Source organism: Eschrichtius robustus, chromosome 6 (assembly GCF_028021215.1).
Source record: "Eschrichtius robustus isolate mEscRob2 chromosome 6, mEscRob2.pri, whole genome shotgun sequence".
Classification (NCBI taxonomy): domain Eukaryota; kingdom Metazoa; phylum Chordata; class Mammalia; order Artiodactyla; family Eschrichtiidae; genus Eschrichtius; species Eschrichtius robustus.
Window position 1 is genome coordinate 66,990,018 of NC_090829.1, and position 25,112 is coordinate 67,015,129.

The following is a 25,112-nucleotide window of genomic DNA, read 5'->3' on the forward strand; positions in this document are numbered from 1 at the left end:
TGAATTACTTAGGAGGCCTGAGGGGTTGGAAGGTTATCTACAGTTAACCCAAGGAATTAGAAGGGCTCCTGGGAACTGATTTAGGGACCTATAGCTCTTAAGAGCAGCTATCAGCTTCCCCCCCCCCCCACCCCGGCTCCTTCTTAATCCTGTTTTTCCAGAGGCAGAGGGAAAGGTGATGTCTGCTTAAGATGCTGGTGACATTCCCAGTGAGATAGGTCAAGATGCACCATCTCTTCTTCTAGCTCTCAAGTTCTTGGAGTATCAACCTTCCTTCTATCAGAAAAGATTTCCTTTCTAAAAAAAATTTTATTTATTTATTTATTTAGTTTTGGCTGCATTGGGTCTTCGTTGCTGTGCACAGGCTTTCTCTAGTTGCGGTGAGCGGGGGCCGCTCTCTGTTGCGGTGCACGGGCTTCTCATTGCGGTGGCTTCTCTTGTTAAGCCCGTGCGCCACAACTACTGAGCCTGCACTCTAGAACCCGTGAGCCACAACTACTGAGCCTGCGTGCCACAACTACTGAAGCCCGCGCGCCTAGAGCCCGTGCTCCTCAACAAAGGAAAAGATTTCCTTCTGAAGAGGAGGAAGTGGTTTATGTGATGACCTCTGGATTTCTGACTTTGGTTATGAACCTTCTTGAAAAAGACTTTGCGGTTTCCCCTGCTACAGGGGAGGTGGACAAGTCAAGGTGTGCTTTGTGAAACTGAGTGAAACTCCAGCCTTGCTTTGTGACTCTGACCCTTGGGAACAGTCCAGGGTCAGGCTGTACGCACATGGCATGCTCCAGAAATCCACCTTCCGCCATCACTATTGGGATCTTAACTCAATTGCTGCTTGTGAAACACCTTTTCCTGACTTGCAGTGCAGATTCTGCATGGACTACTGAGGGTTGCTTCTAGTGACTCATGCATAGAAAAACGCTTTATGTTTAACACATCACAGATAGAGATAGAGACTTTAGGTGTGAAAAAGAGGCGTGATACAGAGGAAAGAGAAAAAGAGCAAGTCCAGGACCCCTGCTTCCAGTCCTAAATGTGCCAGAGACATATTGTGTGGCATGTGGCCTTAATTTCCAGATCTGTAAAATGGGACACTAATAATTACTAGGAGGGGTTGTTATGTATGTTAACTGAGATTATCTAGGCAAAGCATCTGGCAGAGCACCGGACATGGTTCAACAACAGAGAATCTCAGTGAAATTGTATCGACTTGGTTATGAGCCCGTTTCCAGTAGCTGTTTGAATTAAGATGATTTACATAACTTCAGTGAGACTGAGTTACTAAACCTCTCTGAGCCCCAATTTAAATGGATTTTATTTGGCATTAAATATACCTTGCATGCTCAGTTGTAGATTAGACAATGTTTGTAAAAGCCCTAGCAAGGTGGTGTTTCTCAGCATCTGGCCCGGGGATTGACCCTCCCCACTGCCCCAGCTTCTCTGGAGTGGTGAGATGTACGCTGTGGGGCGTTGTGTCTCAGAGGTGTTGACTGAAGTTCCCCTTAGCGCCATACTTCCTTCCTGTGTCCTGGGCACAAAACCTTTCTCTCTAGAAACCAGACTTGTAGAATAGACTTAGTTATGGAGATGCTGATTTTAGGAGGCTACCAACCAGAGCATGTCTGGAGAAGTGCAGCCAGTCCAGTGAAGGATGTTTTAAGAGCTTTCATTTGTTGGAGAGCTGGCAGTATTTCAGTTAGGGAAAGGTGGATTTCGGATGCGAGGGGAAGGTTGAGATTGGTGGTGGACAGAGAAGCTAGTGCTGGTCCAGGGTGGAGGTGACCAGGCCTAACAGAGGAGAGTGGCAGGTGAGGATGGAGAAGTGGGGCTTAGCAGAAGGAGGGTGGGAATTAGGAAGCCCAAGGAAGAGGTGGAGGGTTCTGGTCAGAGTATTGGGTGCAGAGGCTGGAGACACATGAACAAGTATGGTGTAGCTGCGGGACTTCGCAGGATAAGCAGGACAGGGGCTTTCCGTTGTCACCATCCCACTAGGGAAAAGAAGGGATGGTCCTAGGGTGTGTGTGTGTGTGTGCGCACGTGTGTGCATCTGTGTATGTGCATGTGTGCATAAGTGTGTATTAGGAACAGGACCAAAGAGGTTGGGGATTTACCCAAGGCCATGCAGCTAGGAAACATCTTTCATTTGCTTAAAGCGCTAAGTTTAGTAATGACTGTGAGTGACAGAAATGGGCAGGGGGAGCATGTAGGGAAAGGGCCTCAGCCCCATTTCCTGCTCCCTCCCAGGCAGGTAGTGAGTAGGAGTTTTAAGTTTCACTGTTTGATAGCATCACCTCCTCTGCTTTCCCAGAAATTATTCCTCGAAGTATGACTCGAATCGTTACTCTGTTGGGAGATGTCTCAGTTCAGAGCTGACTTTCTGCTGTGGTTGTTTACTAAAGAGATGGTGGCCCTGGCAATTCAGAGGTGGCTTAATCAAGTGGAAAGCACAGGGGGCCTGGGTCTGGGTGCTGGGCCTGCTTTGTGAGACCCATGAAAATTGGGCGAGTGAATAGACTTCTTAGTGCATGGCTTTTTGATTCCTACTTGATGAATTTGTCGTGACGATGCTTTGCAAATTGCAGTGTTGGTCCTCGTATGATAAAGATAAAGGGGCGTCTGGACTTTCTAGGTGTGTGAAGCAGAGGGGGAGGTAGCGAGGTGGTCAGCTCCCATGGGTGGTGTGGATCACTAATATCAAAGGAATACCAGAATTTTCTTTTTTTTGGAGGTGGTGTGTCTTGGAGCATTATGATTAACGCCTATAGAATCTACCCTGCCTTGGGCTGACCGCCTGTACCAGCATTTCCCCCTAACCCCCAGCTATGGGCTGAGGATCTTCTAGCTCTTGTGTTATCTGGGGGGAATTTCTGAATTTTTAGGCCTTTACGTCTTTATCTGCAAAATGGGGATAATAATCAGTGCAGCTTTGGCTGCATTGTGAGGATTTGCTGAAGAAAGGGATGTGAGGGCCCTCTGTAAGTTGCATTGAACTCTGTATTTTTGAAGCCCATTTTCTCTCTCTTTCCCCTTCTGCTAATGGCCAAGGGACATCTTTTGTCTTGAAAAGGCGAAGCGGCACAGAGGAAGAAACGGGGGCTTATAGAGGAAGGGGACTCTCCAAGGCCCCAGAGTGAATTGGAGTCCTGGGATCTGTGCCCAGTTTTGTCACAACATGTCAAATTCCTCCATTCCGGGCAAGCCTGAATTTTTCCATGCCTACGACCTAGCCGGGGGAGATAGAAACTTCTGGAAGGGGTGTCAGCCCTTTGAAGCCTAGAAGGTGGTGGGAGAAGTCACTGGTGTGGCTGCTGCAGGTGTTGAGGTTCCTGTTCGCTGCCTCTCTTGTCCAGCAGTGACTGGTAACTTGGGTATTGGGGTTTGGGGTGAGTCAACAGGCCCATGACCCAGAGGACCTGAGTGTGCTTGGTGGCAGGCTGGAATTAGTCAGAAGGCAAAACTGGTCATCCTAACCCCAGAACCCACGTACTCTGGCTGGATGAGGAAGTCCTGTCTGATTCTTAATTTTCTTATCTACAGCAGCTTCTGGAGAAGAGGATTTTCTCTTTCCTGCTTTTATGGGGTTCATATGGAAATCAAAGGAAAGAAGGATTTTTTTAATAAATAATATTGCAATATTCAGATAGCACTAGTTTCTGCTGCTTAAAATAGGCAGCTGACTTCTCTTCTTTGCTCCCTCCCAGAAGTAATGTATTGATACCAAAGAAGAAAACCAATTAAATTCCTGAGGGCAGTTGGTAAACAGTCCAGTCTTGTTTATGTTTTTGTGTTTGGTGTCTGAGGTCTCTGAATTTAAGCTGAACCATTTCAAATATATAGTGGGGATACACGGTAAGGAGGGACCATGTAAATAGAAATCAAAGCACAAGTTCAAGAATCTCAGGTTCCCACGATGTGTCTACCTTGGCTTATAATACTTCATTCTTCATAGACACTGGGGCTTTGGCCCCCATTTTTTATGTCTGCCGTGGAGACTTGTTTCTCAGAGAGACTTGATCATGGGGCTCTGAAGGTCCCTTTGTAGGAAACTGAGTCCCATCAAGTCCTCCCATGGAGGAAATGGCAAAACTCAAGATGAGAAGCTAGGTGTTTGAATCCTCAATTCCCTGTTCTTTCTGACACATCACTCTTCCCTCCTGTCAGGTGAAGAGAGAAGCCAGATGGTTTGACAAATGGTTCTTGTTGCTGTCAAATCTGCCTCCTCTTTCTGCTCAGAAAGACAGTTCTTACCTTCCCTTTTTGGGGGGCTTAGATGGGATGGGCAGAGAGGGAGGGAGGTGCAGGAAGAAACACATTTTATTGCCCGATTCTTTCTGTGGCAGAGATGACCAATAAGTTCTCGTTTCTCTGTCAAGAAGCAACGCTGAGGCAATGAGGAATCGTCACCTTGAATTTAAAGCACACAGAGGCCTCGAAATGGCAGGCTGTATTAGGAGACCACACTGATTTCATATATATTCATCTGAAAAAAAAACATGTTTAAGATGCCATATCCATAAATACTAATAAGGCTGTCTGATTCCAATTTTCAGGTGAGATTAGCATTTCATTGAGTATTTTATCTGTCAGATTCAATACTCTATGTACCATCCTCCCAGGCTTATTAGCATAATTGCTGTGCTTAAGCAACAATAAAAAATTCAGCAGTAAAATAGCAGTTAGTGCAGGCAATTTGTTATCAAAAGCTTTTACTTAAGGACAGCTCCAACCTGCATTTATTAACAAGTTAGGGTTATAATTTATTTTTATTTGGAAAAACAAAAGGGGGGAAGATTTTTGCTTTTTTGTTGTGGAAATAATAGAGAAATTAAAAAGCATCACCTCTCTGGAAAACCGTCTGTATCCCTTCTTCCTGTGCTGAAAGCAGGCTAAGATGGGCGTAGATTCCACTTCTGAGGAACGGTGGCTCTGATGAAAAGTCGCTCTCCTCGGCATTGGAATAAACGGGTTACTAACGCCCATTTATGTTTGTACAGCTGTTTCCAAAACACTTTCATATCTCTTTTGTTGCTTAGATCGCACACCAGTCCTGAGAGGGCTCCATTCTGAGCACAGGAGACTGAGTTGAAATGGCTTGTTCCAGATGGGGCAGTTGGATGGCACAACACAGCTGGGCTGCAAATCTAGTCCTCCGGCCCCCAGGGCCCAGGCAGCATTGTGACCCTTTGCACGCTGCCCAAAACTCCTGGTGTGGGCACCCCTTCTCCTGCCCAGTGGTGGATGGTTTTCATCTTAGCTCTTTTTCATATATGTGCGTGTGTGCATGCACACATGGACACACACCTAAACACACATACACACACACCTATACACACACACACACACATTTTTTTCCTTTCCACCAAATTTAATTATGTACTCTTACAGCTGTTTTTCCTTTCATGTCCTGGTTGAAGCAGTTCTGCCATATGAATTTTCTTTTAATGTCAAATGTCCTCTATTTCTTGTATTTACAATCTCCCCTCCCATCTCTCTCTCTCCCCATCTCTCTCTCTGTCCCTCCTTCCTTCCTTCCCTTTCTCCTCTCTTTTGCTCACCAGTGAATGACTGAGGAAAGCCCTGTGATTACCATCTCTGAAGGACCTGATGCAAAATAAATGATTTTATAAGTAATGGTGTAGTCTTTGTAGAGAAGACAGACAAAAAGTTAAAAAATGTGGAGGTTGGGAAATCATTTTTCTTCTTTATTTCTTGAGAAATGTATCAGAAATAAATAAGAACATTCAACTGAGGCCTTTTAGTGTGTTTTAGGACTTCAATTATGGGTAATAATTTTCACATTGAAGGTAACATTTCCGGTGAGAATGGACAACCGAAGCTCCCAACCTTTCAGAGAAGTTAGCATCTTAGATTAGCATCTTAGATTTTCTTTCCTCAGTAAGTTCAGAGAAGGATCATATGATCCTTGACTCTAAACATCTCTAATGTGCAATATGTGCTGGCCATGTGGTGGGGTTTAGGGTCTGAGTCGGAGAGGGCTGTGAGACAAGACATGTTTAGACCATCAGAGGAAATGCACAACAAATGAAGATCATTTTTGTCTTTGAGCAGCTATTATATGACTGGAACTCTGCTAGGAATTGTTCTTAGATTATGCCATTTGATCTTCAGGTTTCACTCAATTATCAGTGAATTCTTATTGAGCACTGATGATGTATTGGTCACTGTCATAATGTTGTACATGCATCATCTCATTTAATTTTTATAACAGTCCTCGAGGTGGTAGTGGGTACTGTTATCATTGTTCTTATTGGTTCGATGAGGAAACTGAGGCACAGAGTAGCTAAATAACTTGCCCAAGTCACACAGCTGGTAAGTGATGGAACCTCTCTGGTCTTCCTGTTTCCTAAACACATGTTCTTTCCGCTGCACCACTTGTCATAAACTGAATGAGCAGATAGCTAGGTAGATATAGATAGACAGTGCTAATGATGATTAGAGGATTGTGTAGTTTGCTGCTGTCAGAGCTGGGGCAGAACCTGGATGTTTACAAAGAGCACCAAACTTGAAATTGGACAGGGGTTCAAATCCTAGTGTGCTTCTAAATGTTTGTTAAAACCTTGGTTAAACGACCTCCTAGAGTCTCTGTGTCTTTCTTTGAATTCCAGATAATAGACTCTGTCTCCCAATGTCACTGTGAGAATAAATTAGAAAATATATGTGAGAGCCTCCAGCGGTGCCTGGCTCCTGGTGGGTATTCAGCCAGTGTGGGAAGTACCCAGGGATAGGCAGAGCGCGTGCGGGTGAGAGCGGCCATCAAAGCCAGACCACCAGGATCTAAATCTGTCCACTACGTGTTGTCATAGAACCTTGGGCAAACAACTCCATCTCTTGGCGCCTCGGTTTCCTCATCTCATATACTTACCTCATAGGGTCGTTGTAAGGGTTCAATAAGCTAAAACATAAGTTAAAAATGTGTGTAAAACATATTTAATGGTGCCTGGTACAGCAAGCCCTCTGTAAGTGTTAGCTCTCATTATTCCGTCCTGCTACAGTGATGAAGGACAGGTACCAAGTGAATGGTTTAGGTCTGTTTTAGGACCCTGGCCTGTTCACTCAAGGACCGGGAACCAGTTTAGCCTGGGACATAGGAATTGCATTTGCACAGCCACTCAGGACCTTGGAAAAGTTTGGCTTCTCTGTCCTTGATCTTTGCTCATCCGCAGATGGTAGTTGAGAGAGCCAACTTCAGATGATAGCGTGCGCGTGGGGAGTTGAAGGCATCCACATCCTTGATAAGCTGCTTCCTGGAGCGTTGCCATGTGGCTCTGAGGGTCAGTTTGCTGATCCAAGATGGCCTGTAGGGTGGAAGTTTTCCTGTGTCACCCAGGCAGGTTCTGTCTTCTCTCAGTCTGCACGTGCCTGGTCCTGTCCTCAGTGCTGGCTCCCATTTCCCTCCTCTCCAGAAGACATTGATATGCTGGGGCCACTTCTTTCCGGGACCATTTCTCCTGCACCAGAAGGAGGTGGGTGGGGATTTTGGCGTAACGTCTTTTGAAAGGTGATATACTCTAAGATATTTCACACACCTTCAGAAAATAAGATACACTGAAAGACACTAATTTTAAAGCTGTGCTCATGAGGATAGCTCAGAGATGGAAGATTCTTCAGGAGCTGGTGCTTTCTTGGGCTTATTGTCTTATACAGCACTTATCGTTAAAAAGCTTATGTGTGTGCATGTGTGTGTGTGTGTGTGTGTGTGTGTGTTTGTGTGTGTGTGTGTGTGAGAGAGAGTGAAGCTTCCTGGAACTGGTAGTGCTGATTTTGGGGGTGTTTCCTTGGCTTATTCAAAATAGAAACAGAAAGGCAAAAGTGTTTGCTCATGTCGTTTAAAAATGTCTTTATAGGAAAGGATATTGAGATAATGCCTCATATTATGAATACCTCACATTGTGTATGGGGCTTTGCGGTTTGCAAAGCACTTAAATACACATTTTCTTATGTGCACCTTATGACAGCCCCATGAGGTAGGCAAGGCAGAGCTTGTCATTGATTTCCCTTTTAGAGATGATGTAACTGAGGTTCAGAGAGATGAGGTGAGTTTTCTTAAAGCAGTGATGGATGCAAACCTAGAACCTTTAACTCTGGGCTGCTTTCCGCTTCACCACCCTCATTCGGGTGTAATGAGGTCTTACCAAGCGCTATCTAGGTTGTATAGAGTTGCAATAAACCTGAAAAATGCTCCCCTTTATTTTTCTTTTTTCCCATTGGTTAAAAAGTTAACTATGATTTGATATTAACTTGTTTCTCCCCAAGTATAAGCAGCAATGAATCTCTAAAACTTTCTGTTAAATCAGCATGTGTTTTTTAAAAATCAAATGTCAAAGTATTTCCTGAAACTTGCTTTAATGAACAAGAGAGGTGAAGATAAAATTCCCTTTTTTGCATGAGGTAATTAGGAAACAGGATGTACGAACTTGCTATAGGAATTTAAAAAGGAACACTTGTATTGATGTACAAACTGGATGAATATATTAAAGAGGGTTTCATGCTGGTAGAAATTTTAAGTGAAAGAAGCTCTCATTAAGTGTGTCAATTGTTTATGGTTTGTGTGAAAACCTAATGTTTCATGTTCCATGAGTTGGATCCAAGGAATGTATACATCCCTACACTCCAAAAATCAGAAACATGAGTTGGACTTCTCGTTTGATGGCAAAGTACTTTTATCTGGCAGCTCAAGTGTGTCCTCAGAATACAGGACAGAGGAATGGAAGATGCTCTTGAGCTTCTTAATGACGAGGAGTCAACTCTACGCTTGCTTAGGGGGTGGGAAGGACTGAGTTCTCTTTGGCAAATGTCTCTGAGTCCCTTAGACATATGGCACCAAATAAGCCCAGTGCTGTATTATTGGCCTCATGTACCAGAGTATGGTTAGATTACATGTATTTTGGAAGCTTATTTCTTTCCTTCACAGTATATGGTTTCTTAGGTAGCAACTTCTGGGTGAATTGCCAGCTTCCTGACAGTGTCTTAAAAAGCCTGCTTTGAAGGAGGCAGAAATTCCTTTGGTTTGGACAGATGACCCCCTTGACTTTCCATCTTGGATGGTTGCTTTTTTGGTCTACATTATCTGGTGATGTTAATCATGTGCGTGCTGAAGTTGGCTCTGTTTTATGCTCCAGATGCAGATCAGTTTGTACTTTTTCAGGACACTCATAGCTATGAATTCTCTATCTCCATGAAAGTCTATGTACTATCTATGATTGTCATGTTGTAATTAGCTCTCCCACTCTACAAACAAGGTTAGAAATGAAATCACTAGCATGGCAAGTGAGATGTAATAAGCTAGAGATTTCCTTCTCTCAGTTTCTCTCACACCCTTAATTCTGTTCATCTGGCACTGATTTGTCCTGTGTGTATTCCTTTGGTCTTTTTTTTTTTTTTTAAATACATTTATTTATTTATTTTATTTATTTTTTGCTGCATTGGGTCTTCGCTGCTGCGTGCGGGCTTTCTCTAGTTGTGGCAAGTGGGGGCTACTCTTCATTGCGGTGCATGGGCTTCTCATTGAGTTGGCTTCTCACTGCCGTGGCTTCTCTTGTTGCGGAGCACAGGTTCTAGGTGCGCAGGCTCAGTAGTTGTGGTGCCCTGGCTTTGTTACTCCGCGGCATGTGGGATCTTCCCGTACCAGGGCTTGAACCCTTGTCCCCTGCATTGGCAGGCGGATTCTCAACCACTGGGCCGCCAGGGAAGTCCCTCCTTTGGTCTTTTCTACTAGATTTTAAACCCCTGTAGGGCAGGTGTCATATCTTATTAATCACCATGATAGTGCCTGGCACATCGTAGGTGCTTATTACTAAGTAGTTGGGTCATATCTTAAGAAGCTGAAAAAGGTGGCTTTCCTAGAGAGAGAAGTGGATGCTCGTGCTGTTCGTTCAGTGCATTCCAAGTGATGCTGGGCGCCTTGGGGAAGTTAGAGATGCAGACATGGCAGCTCCTTCCTCAAGGAACCACTGTCTAGCTACATGGCGCCAGTGAAAGCTCTTTGTAAACTGTGAAGCCATGCGCAGATGGGTCATCGTGATGAGCGTTCACTTTCGAAAGGCTGAGGCTGCTAGGCTCTGCCGCCTCTTCCCACATGTGTGAAGCCCTACTACAACCCCACGTACCTTATTACATGTCTGATGGTGACTGGATCATGAAGGGGATTAGCAAATTATCTGCCAAGCTGAGTGCTGCTAAATAATTTGCTATTCTTTGGTAGATCTATTTTATTTTTAAAAGGCGGATTGCTGAATGGCTAAGCAGAATTTGGTATATCCATAAAACAGAGTAGTAGTCAGCAATAAAAAGGAATGCAGTCCTGATACATGAATGAATCTTGAGAACATTATGGTAAGTGAAAGAAGCTAGTCACAAAAGGCCACATATTATGTGATTCCATTTATATGAAAAGTCTACAGTAGGAAAATTCGTAAAGTCTATAAAGACAGAAAGTAGATTAGTGGTTGCTGGCAGGGGTTGGGTGGGGGGTAGGGAGTGACTGCTAATGAGTATGGGTTTCTTTTTGGGGCAATGAAAATGTTATTAAATTAGATTGTGGCAATGGTTGCACAACTCTGTGAGTATTTTAAAAACCGAATTGTAGACTTTAAATGGGTGAATTGTATGGTGTGTGAATCAAATCTCAATAAAGCTATTAAAAAAAATCAGTACATTGCCTTTCAACCTACAGTCTCTGAGGGTTAGTCTAGAGTGTCAAGTTTTTAACCCACCTTGATTTGTTTTGGGCCAGGAAGTCATGCGTACAACAGTGACCATCCCTAAGGAAAAATTGATAATACAACCAGAGTCACCAGACTTGAAATCTTTTCTCCCCAACTTCATGCACGGTCTTTTCAGGAGCTTTAAAAACTTATATTTCCAGAAATGTTGATTAGTGAGATATCCGATAAGAAATAACAGGGTACTGACAGCCCTGATTGTATAAATAAGCGTTTGGGATTGCGTTCATGGTTTGCTTGTCAGTACAAGAAAAGTGTGTGATTATGTTGAATGATGGTTAATTTCCTTATCCACCCATTTGAAAAATAAAGATGTACGGCTGGGAGACAGGTGCCCAGGGAGAAAAGGAGCCTTGCAGTTTTGATAATGAACCCAGAAAGGAACAAGGTTGTATTGAGGAGTTGGCATTTGAGTCCTGGCCAGTGTCAGACTGTCGCTGATGAGCTAGGGAACCGTGTCTAGTGCGGTACAGAGGATTTATCATTGATTCCTGTTTTGTGTTTGGACAGCTTTTCCCCCTTCTCTTTTCAAGATCACTGTCCCACCCTCTCTGACTAACTTACTGTGTCAACAGAGTTAGAAGAGCAGCCAGTGAAAGTGTGCAGAGGCTGGAGAAGAGCTGTGCTTTCTAGCTTTGTATGTGAACGCTTCATACACAAACACTTCTCTTTGATTAAGTATCCGGTGAAACCAATTCACATGAACGCCAATTAAACTTTAATGAACCAGTGGGTGTATTAATATCAGCTGAGTAATGCAGGCAGCACGGATTCCAGTAAGTGAGTCACTTCTCTGAGCAGCTCATTCCCCATGCACAGTAAGAGTTACTAGAAAGCTTCCAGCTATATTTGAGTGGATCTGGTCTGGGCCTTGTAATTCGATCAATCCTTGGGGCTTGTTATTCATCTCATGACAAAACCACAGTGATCCAGACCTCTGTTTTCAGAGCAAGGATTCAGGTTGGGGAGCCTTTTCCCGTTGATCAGTTAGACCTTTCATGGAGCGGTGACCACCTGCTTATTTTCTCCATTTACTTCTTCTTCTTCGTCTTTTTTTTTTTTTTTTTTTAAAGCGAGACTTCTTTTCCTCCTTAAAGCCAGGGGCAAGTGTAGGTGAAGGTCAAGGTCAAGGCAGTGAAGGTGGAACCCTCAGTTTGGGACTGAATTGAGTCCCCCTGAGTCTCACTTCCCATCCCCATCTGCTGTTCTGTCTCAAGTCTGCAAATCTCCCATAGTTACACCAGACACAGTGAGATGTGCTTGGCATGATGAGCCTTTTTGAGCATAGACCCTGTTCCTTCTAGAGAAGGATAACTGTACCTACTTCCTACGGAAGATTAAACAAGGTAATGAACATAAGGCTCTTAGTTTCATGCCTGGTACAAAATAAGTTCTCAATAAACACTAGTTAACTTTTGCCAGTGGAGGAGTGATGGGGAGGAGGTGATTGGGATTTGACAGTGAAGGAACTAAGACTCTGTCCCAGAGATTAGACTTACACTTAAAAATGTCTGTGATTACAGTGATAAAGACCAAGAGAGAATGAGCAGTGAGGATTCAGGGAATGGAGAGGTCCCTGAGGTTGGCTGCATCTGAGAAGGCTGGGTAATCCTGGCCTGTGGGTCGGGTGGGGCCAGTGAAGGATTTGGAAAGGTAGTTCGAGGATGAATGAGGAGTGTGAGTGAAGGCAGAAGCCCCAAAGTACCACGTGCAAGGTCACGTGCGAGGTCGGGTATGTTCAGTGTGGTTAGACTAGGTGATATGTCGGGGTTGGAGGGGGTTCGTTGAGGCTTAATCTAGCCTCTGCCTTGGCCCTTAAGCATCAGTTCCAGCACCATTTGCTATCCTGCCTCCTGTTCTTGTGTGTTCATCTAGAAACCAGTTGAAGGTAATGCAGCGTCAGGCAGCTGGAGATAAAGACTAGTTGGAGAATGGGCTTTAGGCCTGTTAGCTCAGTGGGCTTGTTAACACAGCATCCCTGAATCAAAGTTACCCTCTTCCTCTCGTATATCTTCTACCTGTGACAACTCCCTCATAGGGGACTTGGCCTGTAAAATTCCTCACCTTGAGCCGCAGGGAGGGTATGCTCCCCGCAGTCAGGTACATCCTAAGACTGGGAGGAAGGGGCTGAATTGCCCATGCCCAGTTCCTTCTCCAGATTCAGTAATTAGATAACTCACTCCTTCTTCCCTGTGGACAAGGGGGGTGGAGAGAGTCCAACATGGAAAGGCATGAAGCAAGGTAGAAAAGAGATGTTCTGCCTTCCCCAGGTTCCTCACCACCCCCACTCTTACCCAGATCCCAACATAGTTTTTTTAGGGGCAATAGTGAGAGGCTGGAAGGAAGGACAGAGCTGTATTGTGAAGTGAGGGACAGTTCTCTGAGCAGAGAATAATGTAATTCAGTCATTCAGGCTGGTTCATCTATTTGGGAAACACTGAAGGACACACTTAGATAACTCAAACTAGAGTAAACAGGTCTCAGGGTCTATGGTCCATCAGTCACAGAATCAGCCCCCATTTCAGAAATAGCAACAATGCCTCAGTGTTCAACTTCAGACCTCACACGTGAATATCAGACTCTTTGCTTCCCTCCCAGACTTCTTTCCAGAGAATGTCATAGGATAAAGAAATCCACAGGGTAAAGGCATAGCTTCCATAATGATAACAGAAGTAGGAGAATCTAATCAAATAGATAAATTCCATATTTGGAATTCTGGATAAAGCAGAAGGGATTCTTGCAATTCAGGTTTGAATAGGTTGATGTTACAAATTAGGAACTAGATGTTGCTTTTAGAAAAACAGAGGAAACGTAGCTCTTAATTATGTAAGTCATTTATTTAGCAATTAGAGCTAAGTGTTTCATTATTTGGCAACTGCCTAGGGTATTATTTCCTTTTTATACTGTGGAGAGAAGTCTGTTATTCCCATTTTACAGATGAGACAATGATAGACAAATGTGAAGATCATTATCCTAGCACACCTAGACTAGGTTTCATCAGCCAGATTAATCTTTTGTTTTATATTGGGGCTTTCATATTGAAGTGAAACAACAGGATTTGTTTATAGGGACACATAAGACAAATGAATTGGACTTGGTTTTGACATCCAAAGGGATCAGGGAGTTGTAATTAGCTAAGCGCTCTACCTTGTTTTGGCTGAAGAGATTTGTCATAGAAATTTAGTGGCCATGATGGATTATACATCTTTGATTTGGGGGCCGATGACAAATTTCTTTCCATTCAGGGTTCATCCGGATCCTGTTGTTGTTACAGCAATATTTAAAGAAATGTGCAGAGGATATGTTCATCTATTTTTATCTCCTGTTTTCAAGATAATAAATTGAATATATTGTATAAATTGATTAATTAGCCTTCTTGAGGTGAATACCTTTTGCAAACCCATCCCTGCAAAACCTAAATCCTGTCCAAATTTCCCTGTTTATCTCATTCCATGTCTCCTAAGTGGATCCTCTTTTCTGGAGATCTTTGACAGGACTGCTCTTCCCATGGGACACCTGTCTGTTGCCCTGGTTACTCTCCGGTCCTCCTTTCCTCCCTTTGTCCACCATGAATGCAGGTTACCTATGGGCCACTTGGCCCTCCTGGGGACACTAGCCCAGGTACCCCATTGCTTTTCTTCCCATTGGTTCTCCTGAGTTCCCAGTTTGGTGATTGCTCCCTACAGCAATAGTTTCTAACTTGAATTTGTGGATCGGCATTCCTTAGGGAAGTTTTACTAGAATTCAGATTTTCAGCCTGCATCCCTAAATCTTTGGGTATGGACATGGGCATTTGCATTTTGAAAACCTTTTTGGGTAATTCCAGTGGGCACTCCAGCTCAAAATCTACCCTTTTCAGTTTACTTATGTTGTGCAGTGCTTAGAGGTAAAGCTTTTTAAAAGATATTTAAGCTGTGGATTCGAAGACGGGAAGGACAAACTCAGGGCCTGAAAAGAGAGTCAAGGAGGGTGGAGAGGAAGCTGGATGTTGCTGTAAGGGAACCAAGGCTCAGTGTCCTGACCATCCGCTTCTTGTATTCCCCAGACTCTGCCCAAAATGAGTCTTTATTTTGCCCAACAACATTCTCGTTGTTCCCACATGTATGTGCTATGGGTTCTGTTCTAGAAGTTTCCACAGCACAGGGACTGAGAGCAGGAGTTTTTAGCTCATCCCCAGTAAAGATGAGGCCAATCATGGGGCTCTATCTTATTCTATAGGGTTCAACCTTTTTACGAAAACAACCTCTATTCCTGCCCCCAGGCCCTAAGCAGACCCAGCCTTTTCCTCTATATATTCCCCACCTAACTAATCTGTCTTATGCCTTTAGTAATGCACCAGGTTTTGTCAGAATCAGCTAATTCTTTAGTAAAAAATCCAGAACGGACTCTGGTGCGTTTACTTAGTGGTGGAGGTGAAATGGAGGCCAGTGTTCCTTCAACTGACATTTTACTCTCCTTGGGCTTTTTTGAGTGTAGTATGTGGAATCAGTGTTATGACTTTTCAGTCATATCTTCCCTATTTTAAAACTGCAGAGTTGGGCTTCCCTGGTGGCACAGTGGTTAAGAATCTGCATGCCAATGCAGGGGACACGGGTTCGATCCCTGGTCTGTGAAGATCCCACATGCCGTGGAGCAGCTAAGCTCGTGCGCCACAACTACTGAGCCTGCACTCTAGAGCCCTCGAGCCACAACTACTGAAGTCTGTGCACCACAACTACTGAAGCCCGCACACCTAGAGCCCATGCTCCGCAGCAAGAGAAGCCACTGCAAAGAGAAACCTGCATGCCGCAACGAACAGTAGCCCCCGCTCGCCACAACTAGAGAAAGCCCGTGCACAGCAACAAAGACCCAATGCAGCCAAAAAAAAGAAGAAAAAACCCAAAACTGCAGAGTTGATCTTACCGCCTTACTGGGGAGCACCTCGGCAATAAATTCTAATGGAAAAAACTTGTGTGATGAATGGAGCAGGAAGGCATCACAGCAGTGCTGGTGAGTCATCCCAAGACCAGCAAGATTTGAGCAGAGGTGCTTCTTTGATGCTGCTGACTCGAAGCCTCCCTCAGTATCCTGTCATCTTAAGCAGCTTTCGAATCCTTGTCTCAGATTTCTTTATCTAGGTCAGACCGTGTCTTTTAAAAAAGTTGTGCCTGGACATGCCCTTCATAGATTGGACTGGTCCCATTAGGATAATTGGCTTTATATGCTTTGAAAATGGCAACAGTGGGACATTTTGTCATTCTTGAACAGTATTCCCTTCCCACTCTGGGGTGAGGTGTTAGGGAGCCCAGGTATGCTTATATGTGTAGTTTTTTGTTTTTTTTTTTTTAATAGAATGTTGACACTTTGGGGTTAGGAGGAAAGCAAAACAAGGTTGGAGCCCCGTTAGAAAAAAATCCCTGAAAAAGAAAACTCTTTTCCTGAGATAAATGAATGGAGCTTGTAAAGAAGGTGATAATGTACCAGGACACCTTGAATTGGTTCTGCTCTGTCCCATTTTGCTAAATGAGCTTGACTGCTCGCTGTCGCTGGGGATCCTTGACCCCATCACTCTGAATTGTTGAATGGATCAGATGAGCTACTAATGCATATGAAAATACTATGTAAACAGGAAAATCAAACAAACCCTTCTTATTTGTTACCTTAGCACAGCTGCTGGACATTTTCCTAAAACAAAATAAACCTTTCTTTTTCAGATATAAAAGTTATATACACTCATTTTAGAAATTTAAAGTTCACAAAAGTACGAAGAAGATAATTAAAACCCCCATAACCCATCATCCAGAGATAACCACCGTTCTATTTTACACATATAACCACTCTATTCTTTTTTAAAGAGGGGTCATGTTACACATGTTTAGTTGTATATGTTTCCTTTACGTAATATTTTAGCGTAAACATTTTCCTGTGTCATTAAACATTCTTCAAAAGTACATATTTTAATCACTGCGTGATATTGCGTTATGTGAGTGCTGTGTTTGCATTTATTGTGAGATATTTGACCATTGTTTCTATTATTAAGTGCTGACTGTTTATCAAGAAGAAAACTTGCTTTAAAACAAGGCAGGGGCCCTTGACACTGTTTTTACAGTAGAGGAATTTGACGTATTTTACTTCATCCTATAGTAATATATATTGGGCTGGAGTTTAGCAGTACTTTTAGTTATGATCTCAGTTTTAAGGTAAAATTACACCTGTGAATTGTGAATTTAAAGAAAATTCTGACAGTAACAAAATCTATTAGGCCATGTTCTCTTAATTAACATAACATTAATTAGAGAAACATTGAAACATAGTAAGGGTAGTCTCATGAATGTACTGCATTAGAAAAGTTGCTTGATGCCTTCTGGAAGACTTTTTATTTTCTCTTACTAGGAGGATATGGTCAATTTGTTTTGCCCAAAGGGTTCAATTTCCATTGCTGGGCAGATACATAATACTATGGTTACCACATATTTGAATATGATGATGTAATGATGAGGAGAAACCTTTGGATAGTCTTAAAAATGGAGATTTAAGGAGCAGTGGGCTAGAGAGGGAATTGTGCTAGTATTTCAGTCCTGAGATTGAGCTTTTTTTGTCATAGATTTATCTCTTTGCCTCTCTTTAGGAATTTCTACATGTCTGTGTGGCATCTTGTCATCTACATTTGCCTGACTTCCATGCCCCCACCCATCCATCCTTCTGCTTATCCATCCAATCATCCATCTAATCATCTCTCCCCTGGCCATTTTATCTACCCACTCACTTAATCTCTCTCCGTCTCCATCGCTCATCTTTATCCATATCTATCTGTACAGTGAAGGGTGACTATTTTGATGGAAGCACATGCATTTCTTTGTTACATTTTACAAAGGGGATCGCAGGAATCAAGGGCGCAAGAACCAGAAAGTGAAAATGAGTAGAACTTGACCATTTTTGTTTCACCTTGAAATCAGAGGGGATGTTCAAAACTGACCTGATTACCTATTCTATGATGCTCATCAGGAGGGTTTTAGTATATTGCATTTTGAGGAATGTTGTTTCAAGTAATAGTTTGCTAGAAATCAGTCACCAGGAGATAGACTAAACAAGAGCTATATTATAGCTTTTGAGTAGTAAATTCAGAGGGGAACAGAATTTTCTTGAGTTTGGATTAAAAGTCAGAGATGTGCAAATGACATCTTTCCAAATTTATTGCCTTAATAAATGTATTGTAACATTTTTAGGGAATTTAGATATATCAAACAAGGGTATTGTTGAGGTGTAGGGGCCTGTGTTGAACTTGTTAATGGAAAGAAAGGAACCAACTGTTACTGAAAACCTATTTTCTTCTCATTCTAAGAAAGCTGCTTTGTGCTTAACTATCTTCTTCAATTCTCACATCAACCCTGTGATGTAACTTGTATTATTCCCATTATGTAGATAATAGGCAGAGACTTGAAGAAGCTAAACAATTTTCCTAGTTTACATGGTTAACGAGTGGCACAGCTTTCTTGGAATTAAGACTTGTTTGACTCTAAAACTGTTACTCTTTGCAGTAAAACACACTGACACCGTGCTGAAGACTTGTAAAACCTTAGCTGTATATCAGCTCTCCGCTTTAAGTTTTATAGTAACTCAGCCTCTGAAAAGGATCCTGCAGTTTTCAATTCTTTTCTTGAAAGATGAGAGGGTTTGCATATGGACATGATAAAGAAGACAGTTCTGAGGATATGGATATAAGACTGAATCTATAAACTTGACTTATTTGACAGAATGGGGTTTTCCTCATGTGCAGCTCTGTGTTTGTGTTTGATTTAACGTGAGTCTTCTTAGTCAGCTTGATCCGAAAGACACAAAGTTCCCATCCACAAGATGCATCTTATGAAGCAGACAAACCAGTGAAATACAATAACAACTCTCCTCAAACTTTTGTAAGCTCTGGAAAGCCAGACATAACAGCTATTGTAATATATTTTGCCAGACCAACTGGTATGATCACAGGTGGACCTGAAATAGTCATGACTTTTGAAGACACAGCAAATTTATTTAGTTCTTAAATTTTCTATAGGTTTGAAAACTTATCCCCTCTCTTTTTATCATCCTAAACTGTAACATTGCTAGTGACATCCTAGAAATTGTCAATTTTTAATTATTAATGTTTTGACATCACTAGGAATGAAGATAGAGAGTAGGTAAAAGAAGCTCTGCAATAGGACCTGCCTTACATGATCTTTTTTTTTTTTTAACATCTTTATTGGAGTATAATTGCTTTACAATGGTGTGTTAGTTTCTGCTTTATAACAAAGTGAATGAGCTATACATATACATATATCCCCATATCTCCTCCCTCTTGTGTCTCCCTCCCACCCTCCCTATCCCACCCCTCTAGGGGGAGGGGTAAGCTGGGACGAAGTGAGAGAGTGGCATGGCCTTACATGATCTTATTTCTCACTTTCCATCCTCAGTTTATTCTCTCAGCATTTGTTAGTGCCTTCTGTCTACCAGGCACTCGGCTACGTGGTGATATACTAGAACAGGGGTCTTTCTATAAAGGGGCAAGTGGTAAATAGTTTAACCCTGTGGTCTGTGTGGTCTCTGTCACAGCTACTCATTCTGCTATCAGACAATGTGTAAAATACTCAACTCTGCCATAGACAACATGTGAACAACTGAGTGTGGCCATGTTTCAAGTACAACTTTTAACAGAAACATGCAGTGAGCCACATTTGGTCTGTGGGCCACAGTTTGCCAACTCCAGTACTTGAATGCCCATGAAATTGTGAACTTTGTCTTGTTCATTGCGATGTCATCAGTGCCTAGAACAGTGCCTGGCATGTGGTAGATGCCAAACACTCAATAAGTATTTGTTGAGTGAATGAACTAATGAATGAATGAATGAGACTCCTCCTCTGATCTCTAAGAGTTCATAATCCAAGAGAGGAGATAAGAATACACGTATGAGAGTAGAGGAATCAGGTGGTATTTTAACTGGATCCTGAAGAATAGGTAAATATAAGTCACCCGCCAGAGAGGGGAGAAGCACACTGCAGGCAGAAGAAACACACACATTGACAAGAAGCAGGTCATTTGTGATGAATAATGAGTACTTTAGATGTATACTGTAATAGGATTTCCCTGACCTGCCTAATCATTGAAATTGTTTGTTATTAATAATATAGATTCCCAGTACCTTCCCTAGAAATTCTGATTTAGTAAGGCAAGTTTGGCCAATACTAGCTTATGAATAAAGGTTTGCAAGGAAGTAGTAGTGGGAGATGACACAGGAAAGATACACTGGGGTCATTTCTGATGGGAAATAAAATTTTTACTTTTCCTTCCAAAAGAATCAGTATTGACTGATGGCAGCTGGACCTAGATTTGTCCTGTACCTTCTGCCCATAGAATGGAGGGGGAACTCTGGTAGATATCCACCATAATTATCTGTCCACCTTCATATGTCCCCTACTGATCTTGTAGGAGTACTCTAGCCTTTATGATGGGATGGCATGTAATTTAGTCAGTTGTATAAATTATAATGAAAACATCAAATTCCGTGTAGCTACTAGATTTATTGCTTTTGAATTATTGATTGGCAAACATCTAAGAGGGCAAATGTATTCAAACAACACAGTAGAGAACTTTCTTTCTCTTGCTGTAACTCCGATTCAAAAGGTCGTTTAATTGAATGCCCACGTTTGTAGACTGTGACCACTGGGAGGGCCATATGTCTCTTTAATGATGGGGGAAACTGAACTAAAATATAGGCAGTGACTTGCTTAAGTTCTGTCACCAAATTATTGGCAGAACCAGGAGTATAACGCAAATACCAAGTTATTCAACTTAGTTTTCTTGTCATAGTGCGATGCCACATTTATAAATAAAGGTCCTAATTTACGTAATTTCTCTTCCCCTTGACTCTCATAGCCTTTTGCCGATACCTCTTGTATGCTGCTTATCATCAAGTTATATCCTAATGTCTTCTCTTGGACCCATATCTCATTGTTACCCCAAATAAACACTGAGCTCTGTTTCCCTGGAGAGCTTAACATATTTCCTGGCACTTTAGCATGTATTCAGCAAGTAATTGTAGACTTGAAATATCTTGAGCATCTTCTTCTTTCTTGTGTGTTTTGACGCAAGTTTCTTTGCAGTTATATTGTCAGAAAAGTCAGGCTTTTACAGAATTGCTGAAATACAAAGATACTTTCTCTTAAATTTCCTTAAAAAAAAAGTTGAATTCCTCATTATGGCTGAGACCTTTCTTAACAGCTCTTTTGATAGTTAAATGTCAGTAACTTCAAAAAAGAAATGTCAGTACATTATCAGAGAAAGAAATTGCATATTTATTTGGGTAAGGTATATTTTAATTGACCACTTAAAGTTTATAGCAAACTCCTGAGAATTTCATATCTTGCACATTTCTCTCAACCGCCAGAGACATTTGTCTCTCCCAGGAGATGGTGAGCATCTTGAATCAAAGCTTTTAAAAAAATTAATCTTTGCATCTCCACAAAGCCTAGCTCTGTAGGTACTCATACTAAGTATACATTTACTTAAAGAAACATGGATAGAAAATGGTCAGTCTTATCTTTACGTATTCACTTAATTCTTTCTTATTTTGCATCTGACTTTGTGCCATGCTTTGTGCATAACATTGGTGGTAGGGCTGCATTGGGGACGGCATAGAAAAGTGAATAGAAGATGGTTCGTTCTCTCAGGGAATTCTAGTTTGGTGGGGATGTTGACATACAACACATAAATATAATGTGATATAGAAATCTTAGATGCAAATAACCTGTGCTGGAATCTGGAGGCAGGTTAATTCTGATGAGGTGAATCAAGGGAGGCTTTAGCCAAGAGACATTGTTTGAGATGAACCTGAATGTGTCTTGCTCTTTCATTTTAACCATTGGTTTTGATCTTTGTCAACACGACACATACACATACACCTGTACACACAAGGTGATGGTTTTTGTTTTTTGGCATTTTTTTGCAATCTGTTGGGCTGTAGATATAAGAGTAGAACTGTCTTTACATGGGACAAAAGGTAGGGAGAGGAGCAGGTTTCATCGTGTCATCTGCAGGTTTCGCAACATCCAAAAGACACAGATGGCCTTCGTCATCAATGGCATGGACAGCAAGCATATTGGCCAGAGAGAGAGTATCCTGTTCCAAACTAATGGTGTTCTTTCCAAGAATTTTCCCATCTAGTTATTGTTCACCTCAGTAGTTAAATTGCACTAAATCGTTCCCTGGGTGGAGCGAGCATCGCGTGGTGGAAGAAGTTTCGACTTTGACGTCAGAAGGTTCTGGTTCCATACCTAACTTTGCCATCTATTATTCATGTGACCCAAGACCGTTGCTTATCCTTGCCAAGGTTCGGTTTCCTCATCTTGAAAATGGTCGTAATGGAAAGCACCCCCTGGAGTTGTGGGATTAAAGGAGCTAATGTTTGCCAAGCTCCTATTTCAGTGCCCAGGATATGAGAGGTCATTTGCCTACAGAGTCATGTGACTTATGTAAAAGAGGGAGTAGATGATGTGTAAGTTTCATGCTTTTGACACAGACACACTGCACTGGCACAGTTCATAGACAGAGATCCTTGACTGCCACAAAGAAATGCTTCTGGTCCCTTTGCTTGAAACACAAAGCCCTTTTATCTAGCGTTCCTTTTCCCATATTTTGTTTTCCTTTTTTTCGTAGGTAAGATAAAAGTGCAAGTGTGCTGATGAAATGGGACTTGTTCATGGCCACAGTCTGAGCATGTGTCTTGGGGAGAGAGCGGAAGGGGGTAGTGGGGGACATGGAGAGCTTGAGAGCGCTGTCTCTGAGAAGGGTGGCGCTGCCTGGCACTGATCAGTTATTGCACATAGGAATGCATGGTCAGATTTTTTTTATGTGAAGTGTTTAGGTTTTCAAATGTTGGCAACTCATTCAAATATATTTAAAACATTGCAAGAGATACTTCCTCTTGGAAGGAGAAAAATGCAAGTTATGATCTCACTCAGTAACATCAACTTTGGCTCAAAACAACAACAAAGCGCTTTAAAAGTCCACACTGTACATGGCAAACAGAACCCATCTAAGGACCAGCTTTGACCTGCAGCCCTCCAGTTTGCATCTTCTGTGCATATTTTTAACTGTTAAAGGTAACAGTAAATGATGGCTAACACTTCCTGAGTCCCTTCCATGTCCTAGGCACTCTTCTTTGGACTTTACATATATCAGTTAATTCCTTTTTTTTTTTTTTAAATTTATTTTTATTTTTGGTTGCATTGGGTCTTCGCTGCTGCGTGTGGGCTTTCTCTAGCTGCGGCGAGCGGGGGCTACTCTTCGTTGTGGTGCGTGGGCTTCTCATGGCAGTGGCTTCTCTTGTTGCAGAGCATGGGCCCTAGGCGTGCGGGCTTCAGTAGTTGTGGCACGCGGGCTCAGTAGTTGTGGTGCACGGGCTTAGTTGCTCCGCGGCATGTGGGATCTTCCTGGACCAGGGCTCGAACCCGTGTCCCCTGCATTGGCAGACGGATTCTTAACCACTGTGCCACCAGGGAAGCCCCTCAGTTAATTCTTACAGTAACCCAGAGGTACTGTTACTATTATTATCCCAATTTATAGGTAAGGACACTGAAGCTCAGAGAGATTAAGTATCTTTCCTGAGATCACACAGATCATGTGTAACCGGTGAGTTTCAAACCCAGGCCTGTTCATTTTCAAAACCAAGCATGCCAGTGGTTCTCAACTTGATTGTGTGTTAGAATCACTGGAGTACCCTTAAAATACTCTTTCCCAAGCCTACCTCCAAGCTAATTAAATCAGAATATCTGGGGTTGGGACCCAGGCATGGGTATTTTTTTTTTTTTTTTTAATATTTACATTTTTTTTTATTAATTTATTTATTTATTTTTGGCTGTGTTGGGTCTTCGTTTCTGTGCGAGGGCTTTCTCTAGTTGTGCCAAGCGGGGGCCACTCTTCATCGCGGTGCGCGGGCCTCTCACTATCGTGGCCTCTCTTGTTGCGGAGCACAGGCTCCAGACGCGCAGACTCAGTAATTGTGGCTCACGGGCCCAGTTGCTCCGCGGCATGTGGGATCTTCCCAGACCAGGGCTCGAACCCGTGTCCCCTGCATTAGCAGGCAGATTCTCCACCACTGCGCCACCAGGGAAGCCCATGGGTATTTTTTAAAAAGCTCCAAATCGGTGATTAGAGATAGAAGCAATATAGATAACAGCCTCTCTCACCACATCAGGCACTCCCGATCTTCTGTACCCTGTTTTATTTTTCTTTAGAGCATTAATTACTCTCTGAAAGTTATGTGTTCATTTACCTGTTTGTGAATTTTTTGCCTTTACCACTGGGATGTCAGCTCCATGAGGGCAGGAATTTAGTTGGGTTTCTTTTTGCTGTATCCCCACCATCTAGATTAGCGCCTGACACATAGTAGGTACTTAGTAAATATTAATTTGAATGAATAATCAGTCCTTCATTACGGGGTACCTCCATTCTAGTGAAGAAGACAGATAATGCATATTTGGTTCTATGAGAGAAGCTGATAACAGTGACGGTCATGCCGACTTCACTGAGACTCGGAATACTGTTGTTTATCACTTGCATGTTGTTGGGATAAATTGTCTTGACATGTACTGAATGGACTGTGGGGCATTTTTGCTCACCTGCTGTGCTGGACTGGATCCCTTCTGTGTGTGTGTGTGTGTGTGTGTGTGTGTTTAAGTGTAAACTGAGCCACAGGTAACACACTCACCTTACCCTGTTTGGGTACAGTGTTTTAGTGAGACAGCTAGGGATTACAAGCAGGGCATTCTGAGTTTTTTTTTACCCAAAGATCAGGCCATAGAACAGGTTCAGGACTGATGGTAGAGGTTTACCCAGTCTACAGGGAATTCAGATATTTTCTTCTCTTTCTAGGAAAGCCAACTTCTGTAGGTCACTCTGCTCCCACCACCTATAGCAGTAGTTCTCAGGCTTTATTCATCACAGACTCTTACGATAGATAATATTCCTATAACAGAACACCATGGGCTGTGACCCACGGAAGGCAGGCTGAGGTTACATGGAATAACTAGAGACCTAACTATAGCTCTGCCTCTTGTTCTTCCATTTAAGAGAGTCAGTGGGAGTGTGCTCGACAACATCATAGGGATAAACCTTGATAGAGCACCAGTTTCTAAATAAAAACAATTCATTTGGAACTTTAGGACTTTAACAGTGATGGGTAACAAATTGCTTGTGACACATCTGACAACTGAAGGACCTCGGGTGACAGTGAAAACACTTAACCGCTGGTGTGGCCCAGGCACTGAACCACCAAAACCGACCCTGACAGAAACAGTTGTGCCATCAAGTACAGCCTTGCTAATGGAGTCAGAGCCTGTCATGACAAAGCAGCCAAGAGCC

At 42.6% G+C, this 25,112-nt stretch overlaps 1 protein-coding gene across 10 annotated transcripts in view; it reads left to right on the plus strand.

The window, feature by feature from the left end:
• LPP (LIM domain containing preferred translocation partner in lipoma) overlaps positions 1 to 25,112 on the plus strand; it is a 684,273-nt gene that overhangs the window by 128,504 nt on the left and 530,657 nt on the right. For 5 of the 10 annotated variants that reach the window (XM_068546435.1, XM_068546439.1, XM_068546440.1 and 2 more), the window contains one exon: positions 15,276 to 15,731. The exons of the other annotated variants lie outside the window; for them this stretch is intronic. In XM_068546435.1, coding sequence (XP_068402536.1) covers positions 15,680 to 15,731 — 52 coding nt within the window. In that variant the 5' untranslated portion in view covers positions 15,276 to 15,679. The remainder of the gene's footprint in view (positions 1 to 15,275; positions 15,732 to 25,112) is intronic. 10 annotated transcript variants of the gene reach the window in all.